The sequence below is a fragment of the Oncorhynchus kisutch genome, linkage group LG18, assembly GCF_002021735.2.
Source record: "Oncorhynchus kisutch isolate 150728-3 linkage group LG18, Okis_V2, whole genome shotgun sequence".
In the NCBI taxonomy this organism is placed as follows: domain Eukaryota; kingdom Metazoa; phylum Chordata; class Actinopteri; order Salmoniformes; family Salmonidae; genus Oncorhynchus; species Oncorhynchus kisutch.
The window spans coordinates 5716910-5733028 of NC_034191.2; the positions used below are offsets into that span (position 1 = coordinate 5716910).

Genomic DNA, 16119 nt, shown 5'->3' on the forward strand with positions numbered 1-16119 from the left:
GAGAGCCCATGCTTGGCAGGAAGAGAGAGAGAGAGTGCCCGGTAGGGAGAGGGAGAGAAGAGAGCCCATGCTTGGCAGGGAGAGAGAGAGAGAGAGAGAGAGCCCATGCTTGGCAGAGAGAGAGAGAAGAGAGCCCATGCTTGGCAGGGAGAGAGAGAGAGAGAGAGAGTGCCCGGTAGGGAGAGGGAGAGAAGAGAGCCCATGCTTGGCAGGGAGAGAGAGAGAGAGAGAGAGAGCCCATGCTTGGCAGGGAGAGAGAGCGAGTGTGTGTGGTTGGCAGGGAGAGAGAGAGACAGACATAGAAGAGTGCTAGCAGCAGTTCAGCGCTTCTGAATGTGAACAGAACCTAGATGAAAGAAGAGGAAGATTCCTACTGACAATAATCTGCTGGATGATTCTCTCAACTGAGCTGAGCGCTGGATGTTCTGACTGCTGTTTGGATGAATCACCTGTTTCTTCTTATTAAGGCTATTTCTCAGGCATCGCTGGAGATGCCCTTTTAAGTGCATTGAGCTGGAGACAGAGCGCTGAGAACAGAAGGCACAGAGAGAGAGAGAGAGAGGGACATCCAACTGAGTAGACCCCCCCTCCCTCTTCAATTTACACACCCACCTACCCTGAGTCTTTACATCAGAACATTCTTCTCTCACCCTTTCCTGTCTTTCTCTCTCTCTCCCTCTCTCTCTCTCTGTGTGCCTTTCTGCACAACGGCATTACAGTCTATTTACTGAGGGTGAAAAGGAGGGATTCTACCACCCAACAATCCTCAACCATGGGAGATAAAGGCACAAGGTGAGCAGGAAATATCATGTGGGGTTTTTCCACGTTGCTGTGGAGGGTGGAGATGATAGCATCTATGATTGTTGTATTCTGATACTACATACAGTATGGCGGCTTCTCTTCCATCCGTGTTATCTGCGATAGGATCCCCATGCTGTGTCCCTTTTGTTATTTCATCTGTGTGTGTGTGTGTGTGTGTGTGTGTGTGTGTGTGTGTGTGTGTGTGTGTGTGCACTTGTGTGTGTTGCTGCGTATGTTCAACTTGTGTTTGTGTTAGAGAGAACTATCATTTGCCCAGTAAATGTAATGTCAAAGGTAGTTAGTTATCTGTTGTGTTTCTGAGTCACCAGCATTGTAAATCGCTGCCCAGCTAGCAGCCTCAACAGACTCTCTCTACCCAGCCTCTCTCCTCTACCCAGCCTCACTCCTCTACCCAGCCTCACTCCTCTCGCTACCCAGCCTCTCTCCTCTCTCTACCCAGCCTCACTCCTCCCTCTACCCAGCCTCTCTCCTCTCGCTACCCAGCCTCTCTCCTCTCGCTACCCAGCCTCGCTCCTCTCTCTACCCAGCCTCACTCCTCCCTCTACCCAGCCTCTCTCCTCTCGCTACCCAGCCTCACTCCTCTCGCTACCCAGCCTCTCTCCTCTCTCTACCCAGCCTCACTCCTCTCTCTACCCAGCCTCACTCCTCTCGCTACCCAGCCTCACTCCTCTCGCTACCCAGCCTCTCTCCTCTCGCTACCCAGCCTCTCTCCTCTCTCTACCCAGCCTCTCTCCTCTCTCTACCCAGCCTCTCTCCTCTCGCTACCCAGCCTCTCTCCTCTCGCTACCCAGCCTCACTCCTCTCGCTACCCAGCCTCTCTCCTCTCGCTACCCAGCCTCACTCCTCTCTCTACCCAGCCTCACTCCTCTCTCTACCCAGCCTCACTCCTCTCGCTACCCAGCCTCACTCCTCTCGCTACCCAGCCTCTCTCCTCTCGCTACCCAGCCTCTCTCCTCTCTCTACCCAGCCTCTCTCCTCTCTCTACCCAGCCTCTCTCCTCTCGCTACCCAGCCTCTCTCCTCTCGCTACCCAGCCTCACTCCTCTCGCTACCCAACCTCAGACCTCTTTTTCTGGGGAAGCTGCTGAGGGGGACAGGGTTACCTGCCATCCAGCCCCAACAATCCCAGAGGAGCTGAGGTCTACAGCATAGGCACCCCCAACCACCTGATTAATTTCAGAGGAAGTGAGAGATTGATTTTGGGGTGTGCGGATTGTGCTTCCTGTCCATTGTTACATCATACTATGGAGAAGATCGCTCTAATGGAAGAGGATGTGGTACGCTACTGTAGGAGTCAAGAGATGTCAATCACAAGTACTGGTTTCACACCCCCACATGAACTGAGTTAGATAAATCCACTACGTGACCAAAAGTATGTGGACACCTGCTCGTCGAACATCTCATTCCAAAATCATGGTCATTAAATATGGAGTTGGTCCCCCCCCCCCCCCCCCCCCTTTGCTGCTATAACAGCCTCCACTCTTCTGGGAAGGCTTTCCACGAGATGTTGGAACATTGCTGCTATAACAGCCTCCACCCTTCTGGGAAGGCTTTCCACTAGATGTTGGAACATTGCTGCTATAACAGCCTCCACTCTTCTGGGAAGGCTTTCCACTAGATGTTGGAACATTGCTGCTATAACAGCCTCCACCCTTCTGGGAAGGCTTTCCACTACATGTTGGAACGTTGCTGCTATAACACCCTCCACTCTTCTGGGAAGGCTTTCCACTAGATGTTGGAACATTGCTGCTATAACAGCCTCCACTCTTCTGGGAAGGCTTTCCACTGGATGTTGGAACATTGCTGCTATAACAGCCTCCACTCTTCTGGGAAGGCTTTCCACTAGATGTTGGAACGTTGCTGCTATAACAGCCTCCACTCTTCTGGGAAGGCTTTCCACGAGATGTTGGAACATTGCTGCTATAACAGCCTCCACCCTTCTGGGAAGGCTTTCCACTAGATGTTGGAACATTGCTGCTATAACAGCCTCCACTCTTCTGGGAAGGCTTTCCACTAGATGTTGGAACATTGCTGCTATAACAGCCTCCACCCTTCTGGGAAGGCTTTCCACTACATGTTGGAACGTTGCTGCTATAACACCCTCCACTCTTCTGGGAAGGCTTTCCACTAGATGTTGGAACATTGCTGCTATAACAGCCTCCACTCTTCTGGGAAGGCTTTCCACTAGATGTTGGAAAGTTGCTGCTATAACAGCCTCCACTCTTCTGGGAAGGCTTTCCACTAGATGTTGGAACATTGCTGCTATAACAGCCTCCACTCTTCTGGGAAGGCTTTCCACTGGATGTTGGAACATTGCTGCTATAACAGCCTCCACTCTTCTGGGAAGGCTTTCCACTAGATGTTGGAACGTTGCTGCTATAACAGCCTCCACTCTTCTGGGAAGGCTTTCCACGAGATGTTGGAACATTGCTGCTATAACAGCCTCCACCCTTCTGGGAAGGCTTTCCACTAGATGTTGGAACATTGCTGCTATAACAGCCTCCACTCTTCTGGGAAGGCTTTCCACTACATGTTGGAACGTTGCTGCTATAACACCCTCCACTCTTCTGGGAAGGCTTTCCACTAGATGTTGGAACATTGCTGCTATAACAGCCTCCACTCTTCTGGGAAGGCTTTCCACTACATGTTGGAACGTTGCTGCTATAACACCCTCCACTCTTCTGGGAAGGCTTTCCACTAGATGTTGGAACATTGCTTCTATAACAGCCTCCACTCTTCTGGGAAGGCTTTCCACTAGATGTTGGAACATTGTTGCTATAACAGCCTCCACCCTTCTGGGAAGGCTTTCCACTACATGTTGGAACGTTGCTGCTATAACACCCTCCACTCTTCTGGGAAGGCTTTCCACTAGATGTTGGAACATTGCTGCTATAACAGCCTCCACTCTTCTGGGAAGGCTTTCCACTAGATGTTGGAAAGTTGCTGCTATAACAGCCTCCACTCTTCTGGGAAGGCTTTCCACTAGATGTTGGAACATTGCTGCTATAACACCCTCCACTCTTCTGGGAAGGCTTTCCACTGGATGTTGGAACATTGCTGCTATAACAGCCTCCACTCTTCTGGGAAGGCTTTCCACTAGATGTTGGAACGTTGCTGCTATAACAGCCTCCACTCTTCTGGGAAGGCTTTCCACGAGATGTTGGAACATTGCTGCTATAACAGCCTCCACCCTTCTGGGAAGGCTTTCCACTAGATGTTGGAACATTGCTGCTATAACAGCCTCCACTCTTCTGGGAAGGCTTTCCACTACATGTTGGAACGTTGCTGCTATAACACCCTCCACTCTTCTGGGAAGGCTTTCCACTAGATGTTGGAACATTGCTGCTATAACAGCCTCCACTCTTCTGGGAAGGCTTTCCACTACATGTTGGAACGTTGCTGCTATAACACCCTCCACTCTTCTGGGAAGGCTTTCCACTAGATGTTGGAACATTGCTTCTATAACAGCCTCCACTCTTCTGGGAAGGCTTTCCACTAGATGTTGGAACATTGTTGCTATAACAGCCTCCACTCTTCTGGGAAGGCTTTCCACTGGATGTTGGAACATTGCTGCTATAACAGCCTCCACTCTTCTGGGAAGGCTTTCCACTAGATGTTGGAACGTTGCTGCTATAACAGCCTCCACTCTTCTGGGAAGGCTTTCCACTAGATGTTGGAACATTGCTGCTATAACAGCCTCCACTCTTCTGGGAAGGCTTTCCACTAGAAGTTGGAAAGTTGCTGCTATAACAGCCTCCACTCTTCTGGGAAGGCTTTCCACTAGATGTTGGAACATTGCTGCTATAACAGCCTCCACTCTTCTGGGAAGACTTTCCACTAGATGTTGGAACATTGCTGCTACAACAGCCTCCACTCTTCTGGGAAGGCTTTCCACTAGATGTTGGAACATTGCTGCTATAACAGCCTCCACCCTTCTGGGAAGGCTTTCCACTAGATGTTGGGACATTGCTGCTATAACAGCCTCCACTCTTCTGGGAAGGCTTTCCACTAGATGATGGAACGTTGCTGTGGAGACTTTCTTCCATTCAGACACAAGAGCATTAGTGAGCTTGGGCACTGATGTTGGGCGAATAGGCCTGGCTCACAGTCGGCGTTCCAATTCATCCCAAAGGTGTTCGATGGGGTTGAGGTCAGGGCTCTGTACAGGCCAGTGAAGTTCTTCCACACCGATCTCGACAAACCATTTCTGTATGGACCTCGCTTTATGCATGGAGTCATTGTCATGCTGAAACAGGAAAGGGCCTTCCCCACACAGTTGCCACAATGTTGGAAGCACAGAATCATCTAGAATGTCATTGTATGCTGTAGCGTTTAGATTTCCCTTCACTGGAACTAAAGGGCCCGAACCATGAAAAACAGCCCCTGGGGCTGACTGAGGCTGGGGCTGACTGAGGCTGGGACTGACTGAGACTGGGGCTGACTGAGACTGGGGCTGGCTGAGGCTGACTGAGACTGGGGCTGGTTGGGGCTGACTGAGACTGGGGCTGACTGAGACTGGGGCTAACTGAGGCAGGGACTGACTGAGACTGGGGCTGACTGAGGCTGACTGAGACTGGGGCTGACTGAGACTGGGGCTGACTGAGGCTGGGGCTGACTGAGGCTGGGGCTGATTGAGGCTGGGGCTGACTGAGCCTGGGGCTGGCTGGGGCTGACTGAGACCGGGGCTGACTGAGACTGAGACTGGGGCTGGCTGAGGCTGACTGAGACTGGAGCTGGTTGGGGCTGGGGCTGACTGGGACTGACTGGGGCTGACTGAGACTGGGGCTGACTGAGGCTGACTGAGACTGAGACTGGGACTGACTGAGACAGACTGGGGCTGACTGGGATGGCTGGTGCTAGTTGGGGCTGACTGAGACTGGGACTGACTGGGGCTGACTGAGGCTAGTTGGGGCTGACTGAGGCAAGTTGGGGCTGACTGAGACTGGGGCTGGCTGGGGCTGACTGAGGCTGGGGCTGACTGAGCCTAGGGTTTGACTGAGACTGGGGCTGACTGAGGCTGGGACTGACTGAGACTGGGACTGGTTGGGGCAAACTGCGACTGGGACTGACTGAGACTGGGGCTGACTGAGGCTGGGACTGACTGAGACTGGGGCTGGTTGGGGCTGACTGAAACTGGTTGGGGTCGGGTTGGGGCCTGGGGCTGCCCTAACACATTCTGCACTAACCTAAAAAAACAAACAGACTATCCTAACCCTAAACCAGACTATCCTAACCCTAAACCAGACTATCCTAACCCTAAACCAGACTATCCTAACCCTAAACCAGACTATCCTAACCCTCAACCAGACTATCCTAACCCTAAACCAGACTGTCCTAACCCTAAACCAGACTATCCTAACTCTAACCCTGTACTATACTAACCCTATACCCAGACTGTCCTAACACCGACCAGACCTGGGTTCAAATACTATTTAGGGTATTTCAATTAGACTGTCCTAACTATTTCAATTAGACTGTCCTAACTATTTCAATTAGACTGTCCTAACTATTTCAATTAGACTGTCCTAACTATTTCAATTAGACTGTCCTAACTATTTCAATTAGACTGTCCTAACTATTTCAATTAGACTGTCCTAACTATTTCAATTAGACTGTCCTAACTATTTCAATTACTTTCAAATACATTTGGAAGTCAGTTTTAGATGTTTTTTTTCTTTTAAAAGAGAAGAAGTTGAATATTGGGAATGTATTTGGAAATACACTGACTCAAATACACCCATACATTTAACCCAGGTATTTAACCCATACATTTAACCCGGGTATTTAACCCAGGTATTTAACCCATACATTTAACCCGGGTATTTAACCCAGGTATTTAACCCATACATTTAACCCAGGTATTTAACCCATACATTTAACCCATACATTTAACCCGGGTATTTAACCCATACATTTAACCCAAGTAGCTAACCCATACATTTAACCAGGGTATTTAACCCATACATTTAACCCAGGTATTTAACCTGGGTATTTAACCCATACATTTAACCAAGATATTTAACCCACAAAATTAACCTAGGTATTTAACCCATACATTTAACCCAGGTATTTAACCCAGGTATTTAACCCAGGTATTTAACCAAGGTATTTAACCCATACATTTAACCAAGATATTTAACCCATAAAATTAACCCAGGTATTTAACCCGGGTATTTAACCCTGGCATTTAACCCAGGTATTTAACCCATACATTTAACCTGATACATTTAACCTGTGTATTTAACCCTGGTATTTAACCCATACATTTCACCCAGGTATTTAACCCATACATTTAACCCGGGTATTTAACCCAGGTATTTAACCCATACATTTAACCCATGTATTTAACCTGGGTATTTAACCCGGGTATTTAACCCGGGCATTTAACCCATACATTTAACCCATGTATTTAGCCCATGTATTTAACCCATACATTTCACCCAGGTATTTAACCCATACATTTAACCCATGTATTTAACCTGGGCATTTAACCCATACATTTAACCCATGTATTTAACCCGGGTATTTAACCCGGGCATTTAACCCATGCATATAACTAGGTATTTAACCCATGTATTTAACCTGGGTATTTAACCCAGGTATTTAACCCAGGTATTTAACCCATAAATTTAACCCATGGATTTAACCCGGGTATTTAACCCAGGTATTTAGCCCATGTATTTAACCCATGCATATAACTAGGTATTTAACCCGGGTATTTAACCCAGGTATTTAACCCATGCATATAACTAGGTATTTAACCTGGGTATTTAACCCTGGTATTTAACCCGGGTATTTAACCCGGGTATTTAACCCAGGTATTTAACCCATGCATATAACTAGGTATTTAACCCAGGTATTTAAGCCGTGTATTTAACCCAGGTATTTATCCCAGGTATTTAACCCAGGTATTTAACCCGTTAATTTAACCCAGGTATTTAACCCAGGTATTTAACCAGGGTATTCAACCCAGGTATTTAACCCGTGTATTTAACCCAGGTATTTATCCCAGGTATTTATCCCGGGTATTTAACCCGGGTATTTAACCCATTAATTTCACCAGGGTATTTAACCCAGGTATTTAACCAAGGCATTTAACCCATGCATATAACTAGGCATTTAACCCAGGTATTTAACCCGGATATTTAACCCAGGTATTTAACCCGGGCATTTAACACAGGTATTTAACCCATGCATATAACTAGGTATTTAACCCAGGTATTTAACCCAGGTATTTAACCCGGGTATTTAACCCAGGTATTTAACCCATAAATTTAACCCATGTATTTAACCCGGGTATTTAACCCTGGTATTTAGCCCATGTATTTAACCCATGCATATAACTTGGTATTTAACCCGGGTATTTAACCCAGGTATTTAACCCATGCATATAACTAGGTATTTAACCCAGGTATTTAACCCGGGTATTTAACCCGGGTATTTAACCCGTGTATTTACCCCAGGTATTTATCCCAGGTTTTTAACCCATGTATTTAACTCAGGTATTTATCCCAGGTATTTAACCCGGGTATTTAAAACAGGTATTTAACCCATTAATTTAACCGGGGTATTTAACCCATTAATTTAACCCGTGTATTTAACCCAGGTATTTAACCCAGGTATTTAACCCGGGTATTTAACCCATTAATTTAACCTGGGTATTTAACCCAGGTATTTAACCCAGGTATTTAAACAAGGCATTTAACCCATGCATATAATTAGGCATTTAACCCATGCATATAACTAGGTATTTGAAAATAGTATTTGAATAACAAATACCCATGTATTTGAACCCAGGTCGGACCTATACTGACAAACCACAGCAGTGAACCTTGACCTTGATGTTGAGCTGATCCCATGTGACTTGTCATGTGGCAACAGAAATTAGCAGGGTGACAGAGACCCCCAAATACCCTATTCACTCACACACACACACACACACACACACACACACACACACACACACACACACACACACACACACACACACACACACACACACACACATACACACACACACACACACCACTCAGGACTGAAATGTGTGTGTGTGCGTGTGTGTGTGTGTGCGTGCGTGTGCGTGTGTGTGTGTGTGTGTGTAAGTGCGTGTGTGTGTAAGTGTGTGTGTGTGTAAGTGTGTGTGTGCGTGCGTGCGTGTGTGTGTGCGTGTGTAAGTGTGTGCGTGTGTGTGTGCGTGTGTGTGTAAGTGTGTGCGTGTGTGTGTAAGTGTGTGTGTGTGTGTGTGTGTAAGTGTGTGTGTGCGTGCATGAGTGTGTGTGCATGCGTGTGTGTGTGTGTAAGTGTGTGTAAGTGTGTGTGTGCGTGCGCACGTGAGAGAGCGAGAGAGATTCGCGTGAGCGTTTACACAACTTTTTCTGGAAAAAAAATGAAATCACAGGGATCATTACTTCACTCACTGCCAACGGCGATCAATGTTTATCCACCTATTTACTTACCACTATATCACTGGGGTGTGTGTGTGTGTGTGTGTGTGTATTTGTCTTGGCTAGGGATGAGTGGGAAGCTGGGGGAGAGTGTACAGTATATTGACTTAAATGGCTCCTTGTTAAGAGCTCTTGATTCATTTATGGATTGGGGCTGAAAGCATCTGACATACCGGGAACTGCTAGGGGAATCCACGCTGTCCCCTACAGAAGGATTGTCTCCGGCCATTCACAATAAATAGGCCTTCTGTTTCCCATGTGTCTCATTGCGTCAAGTCCTTCTGGAGAAGGGTTGCTGGGCGGAGTGTAGGGGCTTTTCCAACGTACACAGCTTACGATGGGGCTTTACCTCCAAACTTTAACTTCAAACTTTACCTCCAAACTTCAAAACATAACTTTTAAACTGTTCATGGATATCTACTAGCTAGTTGTCTGTCTCTCTGTGTTGATGGATATCTACTAGCTAGTTGTCTGTCTCTCTGTGTTTATGGATATCTACTAGCTAGTTGTCTGTCTCTCTGTGTTGATGGATATCTACTAGCTAGTTGTCTGTCTCTCTGTGTTGATGGATATCTACTAGCTAGTTGTCTGTCTCTCTGTGTGTTTATGGATATCTACTAGCTAGTTGTCTGTCTCTCTGTTTGTGTTTATGGATATCTACTAGCTAGTTGTCTGTCTCTCTGTTTGTGTTTATGGATATCTACTAGCTAGTTGTCTGTCTCTCTGTGTTGATGGATATCTACTAGCTAGTTGTCTGTCTCTCTGTTTGTGTTGATGGATATCTACTAGCTAGTTGTCTGTCTCTCTGTGTGTGTTTATGGATATCTACTAGCTAGTTGTCTGTCTCTCTGTGTTGATGGATATCTACTAGCTAGTTGTCTGTCTCTCTGTGTTTATGGATATCTACTAGCTAGTTGTCTGTCTCTCTGTGTGTGTTTATGGATATCTACTAGCTAGTTGTCTGTCTCTCTTTGTTTGTTTATGGATATCTACTAGCTAGTTGTCTGTCTCTCTGTGTTGATGGATATCTACTAGCTAGTTGTCTGTCTCTCTGTGTTTATGGATATCTCTAGCTAGTTGTCTGTCTCTCTGTGTGTTTATGGATATCTACTAGCTAGTTGTCTGTCTCTCTGTGTTTATGGATATCTACTAGCTAGTTGTCTGTCTCTCTGTGTTTATGGATATCTACTAGCTAGTTGTCTGTCTCTCTGTGTTTATGGATATCTACTAGCTAGTTGTCTGTCTCTCTGTGTTGATGGATATCTACTAGCTAGTTGTCTGTCTCTCTGTGTTTATGGATATCTACTAGCTAGTTGTCTGTCTCTCTGTGTTTATGGATATCTACTAGCTAGTTGTCTGTCTCTCTGTTTGTTTATGGATATCTACTAGCTAGTTGTCTGTCTCTCTGTTTGTGGATATCTACTAGCTAGTTGTCTGTCTCTCTGTGTGTGTTTATGGATATCTACTAGCTAGTTGTCTGTCTCTCTGTGTGTTTATGGATATCTACTAGCTAGTTGTCTGTCTCTCTGTGTGTGTTTATGGATATCTACTAGCTAGTTGTCTGTCTCTCTGTGTGTGTTTATGGATATCTACTAGCTAGTTGTCTGTCTCTCTGTGTGTTCATGGATATCTACTAGCTAGTTGTCTGTCTCTCTGTGTTGATGGATATCTACTAGCTAGTTGTCTGTCTCTCTGTGTTCATGGATATCTACTAGCTAGTTGTCTGTCTCTCTGTGTTCATGGATATCTACTAGCTAGTTGTCTGTCTCTCTGTGTTTATGGATATCTATTATCTCTCTGCTCATAGATAGATACTAGCTAGCGGGCTGTTTCTCTGTTTTCATAGATAGATACTAGCTAGTTGTCTGTCTCTCTGCGCATAGATAGATACTAGCTAGCTGTCTGTCTCTCTGCGCATAGATAGATACTAGCTAGCTGTCTGTCTCTCTGCGCATAGATAGATACTAGCTAGCTGTCTGTCTCTCTGCGCATAGATAGATACTAGCTAGCTGTCTGTCTCTCTGTGCATAGATAGATACTAGCTAGCTGTCTGTCTCTCTGCACATAGATAGATACTAGCTAGCTGTCTGTCTCTCTGTGCATAGATAGATACTAGCTAGCTGTCTGTCTCTCTGCTCATAGATAGATACTAGCTAGCTGTCTGTGTCTCTGCTCATAGATACTAGCTAGCTGTCTGTCTCTCTGCCCATAGATAGATACTAGCTAGCTGTCTCTCTGTTTTCATAGATAGATACTAGCTAGCTGTCTGTCTCTCTGTTTTCATAGATAGATACTAGCTAGCTGTCTGTCTCTCTGCTCATAGATAGATACTAGATAGCTGTCTGTCTCTCTGCTCATAGATAGATACTAGCTAGCGGTCTGTCTCTCTGCTCATAGATAGATACTAGCTAGCGGTCTGTCTCTCTGCTCATAGATAGATACTAGCTAGCGGTCTGTCTCTCTGCTCATAGATAGATACTAGCTAGCTTTCTATCTCTCTGCCTCTGAGCTCTTCATTGATCCTGTTAGCCATCATGGTGGACACTGACATGCATTTGGGGGAAAAGTGAAAGCTTGTTTGCATCTTCCTACTGAAGGCAGCGATGTCTGTCGTGGCCTGTGTGTTAATCAGGGAGAGACTGTCATCCCTCCTTCCCCTATCCACTCCCCCCTCTCTCTCTCTCTCTCTCTCTCTCTCTCTCTCTCTCTCTCTCCCACTTATCTGCCTCCCAACCCCTGCTCTGCCTTCCTGGACCCCTCTCTCTGTCTCTGTCTCTGTCTCTCTCTCTCTTCCTCCCTCTCTCTCTACTCTTCCACTTATCTGCCTCCCAACCCCTGCTCTGCCTTCCTAGACCTCTCTCTCTCTCTCAATCTCAATTGAGTTTCATCAGGCTATGTTGCCAATAGAGAATGATTGATTGATAGGGTCTAGAAAGCAGATCGGAGCAGCAGGAGATGATTGATTGATAGGGTCTAGAAAGCCGATCGGAGCAGCAGGAGATGATTGATTGATAGGGTCTAGAAAGCCGATCGGAGCAGCAGGAGATGATTGATTGATAGGGTCTAGAAAGCAGATCGGAGCAGCAGGAGATGATTGATTGATAGGGTCTAGAAAGCAGATCGGAGCAGCAGGATTTGGTAGAGAACCTAATGATAAGCTGTAGACCACACTATTTATTTACCAAGAGAGTTCTCATCTATATTTTTCGTAGCCGTCTATTTACCACCACAAACCGATGCTGGCACTAAGACCGCACTCAACTAGCTGTATAAGGCCACTCAACCAGCTGCATAAGGCCACTCAACCAGCTGTATAAGGCCACTCAACCAGCTGTATAAGGCCACTCAACCAGCTGTATAATGCCACTCAACCAACTCTATAAGGCCACTCAACCAGCTGTATAATGCCACTCAACCAACTCTATAAGGCCACTCAACCAGCTGTATAATGCCACTCAACCAACTCTATAAGGCCACTCAATCAGCTGTATAAGGCCACAAGCAAACAAGAAAATGCTCATTCAGAAGCGGCGCTCCTAGTGGCCGGGGACTTTAATGCAGGCAAACTAAAATCCATTTTCCCTCATTTCTACCAGCATGTCACATGTGCAACCAGAGGGAAAAACAACTCTAGACCACCTTTACTCCACAGAGATGCATTCAACACTTTCCATTTGGCAAATCTGACTATAATTCTATCCTCCTGATTCCTGCTTACAACAAGCAAAAACTCAACCAGGAAGTACCAGTGACTCACTCAATAAGGAAGTGGTCAGATGACGCAGATGCTACGCTGCAGGACTGTTTTGCTAGCACAGACTATGTTCAGCGATTCATCCAATGGCATTGATGAAATCCGGGTGAAATGGCCACCCGGACTATGTACATTGTACCCCCCCCCTTTGTTTTTACACTGCTGCTACTTGCTGAATATGCATTATCTATGCATATTCACTTTACCCCTACATACATGTACAAATTACCTGGTGAAATGGCAGGTGGTAGGTGCAGTGAAATGGCAGGTGGTAGGTACAGTGAAATGCTTATGTTCCTATCAATCAAGGGGCTGGTCCTCTACTCTGGACAGTAACAAGAGGAAGTAGGGGCTGGTCCTCTACTCTGGACAGTAACAAGATGAAGTAGGGGCTGGTCCTCTACTCTGCTCTGGACAGTAACAAGAGGAAGTAGGTGCTGGTCCTCTACTCTGGACAGTAACAAGAGGAAGTAGGGGCTGGTCCTCTACTCTGGACAGTAACAAGAGGAAGTAGGGGCTGGTCCTCTACTCTGGACAGTAACAAGAGGAAGTAGGGGCTGGTCCTCTACTCTACTCTGGACAGTAACAAGAGGAAGTAGGGGCTGGTCCTCTACTCTGGACAGTAACAAGAGGAAGTAGGGGATGGTCCTCTACTCTGGACAGTAACAAGATGAAGTAGGGGCTGGTCCTCTACTCTGCTCTGGACAGTAACAAGAGGAAGTAGGTGCTGGTCCTCTACTCTGGACAGTAACAAGAGGAAGTAGGGGCTGGTCCTCTACTCTGGACAGTAACAAGAGGAAGTAGGGGCTGGTCCTCTACTCTGGACAGTAACAAGAGGAAGTAGGGGCTGGTCCTCTACTCTACTCTGGACAGTAACAAGAGGAAGTAGGGGCTGGTCCTCTACTCTACTCTGGACAGTAACAAGAGAAAGTAGGGGCTGGTCCTCTACTCTGCTCTGGACAGTAACAAGAGGAAGTAGGTGCTGGTCCTCTACTCTGGACAGTAACAAGAGGAAGTAGGGGCTGGTCCTCTACTCTGGACAGTAACAAGAGGAAGTAGGGGCTGGTCCTCTACTCTGGACAGTAACAAGAGGAAGTAGGGGCTGGTCCTCTACTCTACTCTGGACAGTAACAAGAGGAAGTAGGGGCTGGTCCTCTACTCTGGACAGTAACAAGAGGAAGTAGGGGCTGGTCCTCTACTCTGGACAGTAACAAGAGGAAGTAGGGGCTGGTCCTCTACTCTGGACAGTAACAAGAGGAAGTAGGGGCTGGTCCTCTACTCTGGACAGTAACAAGAGGAAGTAGGGGCTGGTCCTCTACTCTGGACAGTAAAAAGAGGAAGTAGGGGCTGGTCCTCTACTCTGCTCTGGACAGTAACAAGAGCAAGTTGGCGAGGGTCTGCTACTCTGGACAGTAACATAATGTCTTCCTGGAATCATTAAGATCCTACATAGAGGGAGGACAGGGAGGGAGAGAGGGAGGGAGGGAGGGAGAGAGGGAGGGAGGGAGGGAGGGAGGGAGGGAGGGAGGGAGGGAGGGAGGGAGGGAGAGAGGGAGGGAGGGAGAGAGGGAGGGAGGGAGGGAGAGAGGGAGGACAGGGAGGGAGAGAGGGAGGACAGGGAGGGAGAGAGGGAGGACAGGGAGGGAGAGCGGGAGGGAGAGAGGGAGGACAGGGAGGGAGAGAGGGAGGACAGGGAGGGAGAGAGGGAGGACAGGGAGGGAGAGCGGGAGGGAGAGAGGGAGGGAGAGAGGGAGGACAGGGAGGGAGAGAGGGAGGACAGGGAGGGAGAGAGGGAGGACAGGGAGGGAGAGCGGGAGGGAGAGAGGGAGGGCAGGGAGGGAGAGAGGGAGGGAGAGAGGAATGGCAGGGAGGGAGAGAGGGAGGACAGGGAGGGAGAGCGGGAGGGGAGAGGGAGGACAGGGAGGGAGAGAGGGAGGACAGGGAGGGAGAGAGGGAGGACAGGGAGGGAGAGAGGGAGGACAGGGAGGGAGAGCGGGAGGGAGAGAGGGAGGACAGGGAGGGAGAGAGGGAGGACAGGGAGGGAGAGCGAGAGGGAGGGCGGGGAGGGAGAGAGGGAGGACAGGGAGGGAGAGAGGGAGGACAGGGGAGGAGAGAGGGAGGTCAGGGAGGGAGAGAGGGAGGGAGAGAGGGAGGACAGGGAGGGAGAGAGGAATGGCAGGGAGGGAGAGAGCGGGAGGACAGGGAGGGAGAGAGGGAGGACAGGGAGGGAGAGCGGGAGGGAGAGAGGGAGGGCAGGGAGGGAGAGAGGAATGGCAGGGAGGGAGGACAGGGAGGGAGAGAGGAGGAATGGCAGGGAGGGGGAGAGGGAGGGAGAGAGGAGGGGATAGGGAGGAAGAGAGGGAGGAATGACAGGGAGGGAGAGAGGGAGGCAGGGAGGGAGTGAGGGAGGACAGGGAGGGAGAGAGGAGGGGATAGGGAGGAATGACAGGGGGGGAGAGAGGGGGTACATGGAGGGAAAGAGAGGGCGGACAGGGAGGGAGGGGGAGAGGGGGAGGGAAGAAAGCGAGGGAAGAAAGTGAGGGAGGGCGGACAGGGAGGGAGGGAGGACAGGGAGGGAGGGAGGACAGGAAGGGAGGGAGGACAGGGAGGGGAGGGAGGACAGGGAGGGAGGGAGGACAGGGAGGGAGGGAGGACAGGGGGGAAGACAGGAAGGGAGGGAGGACAGGGAGGGAGGGAGGGAGGGAGGACAGGAAGGGAGGGAGGACAGGAAGGGAGGGAGGACAGGGAGGGAGGGAGGACAGGGAGGGAGGGAAGACAGGAAGGGAGGGAGGACAGGAAGGGAGGGAGGACAGGAAGGGAGGGAGGACAGGAAGGGAGGGAGGACAGGGAGGGAGGGAGGACAGGAAGGGAGGGAGGACAGGGAGGGAGGAGGAAGACAGGAGGGAGGGAGGACAGGGAAGGGAGGGAGGACAGGGAGAGAGGAGGATAGGGAGGGAGGGAGGACAGGGAGGGAGGACAGGAAGGGAGGGAAGACAGGAAGGGAGGGAGGACAGGGAGGGAGGGAGGATAGGGGGAAAGACAGGAAGGGAGGGAGGACAGGGAGGGAGGGAGGACAGGGAGGGAGGGAGGATAGGGAGGG

General features: G+C 48.7%; 1 protein-coding gene across 1 annotated transcript in view; it reads left to right on the plus strand.

The window, feature by feature from the left end:
- The first annotated feature begins 235 nt into the window (after positions 1–235).
- The window catches only part of arrb1 (arrestin, beta 1), a 67633-nt gene continuing 51749 nt past the window's right edge, over positions 236–16119 (plus strand). Inside the window, exon 1 of the mRNA XM_031796794.1 lies at positions 236–792. Coding sequence (XP_031652654.1) covers positions 773–792 — 20 coding nt within the window. The 5' untranslated portion in view covers positions 236–772. The remainder of the gene's footprint in view (positions 793–16119) is intronic.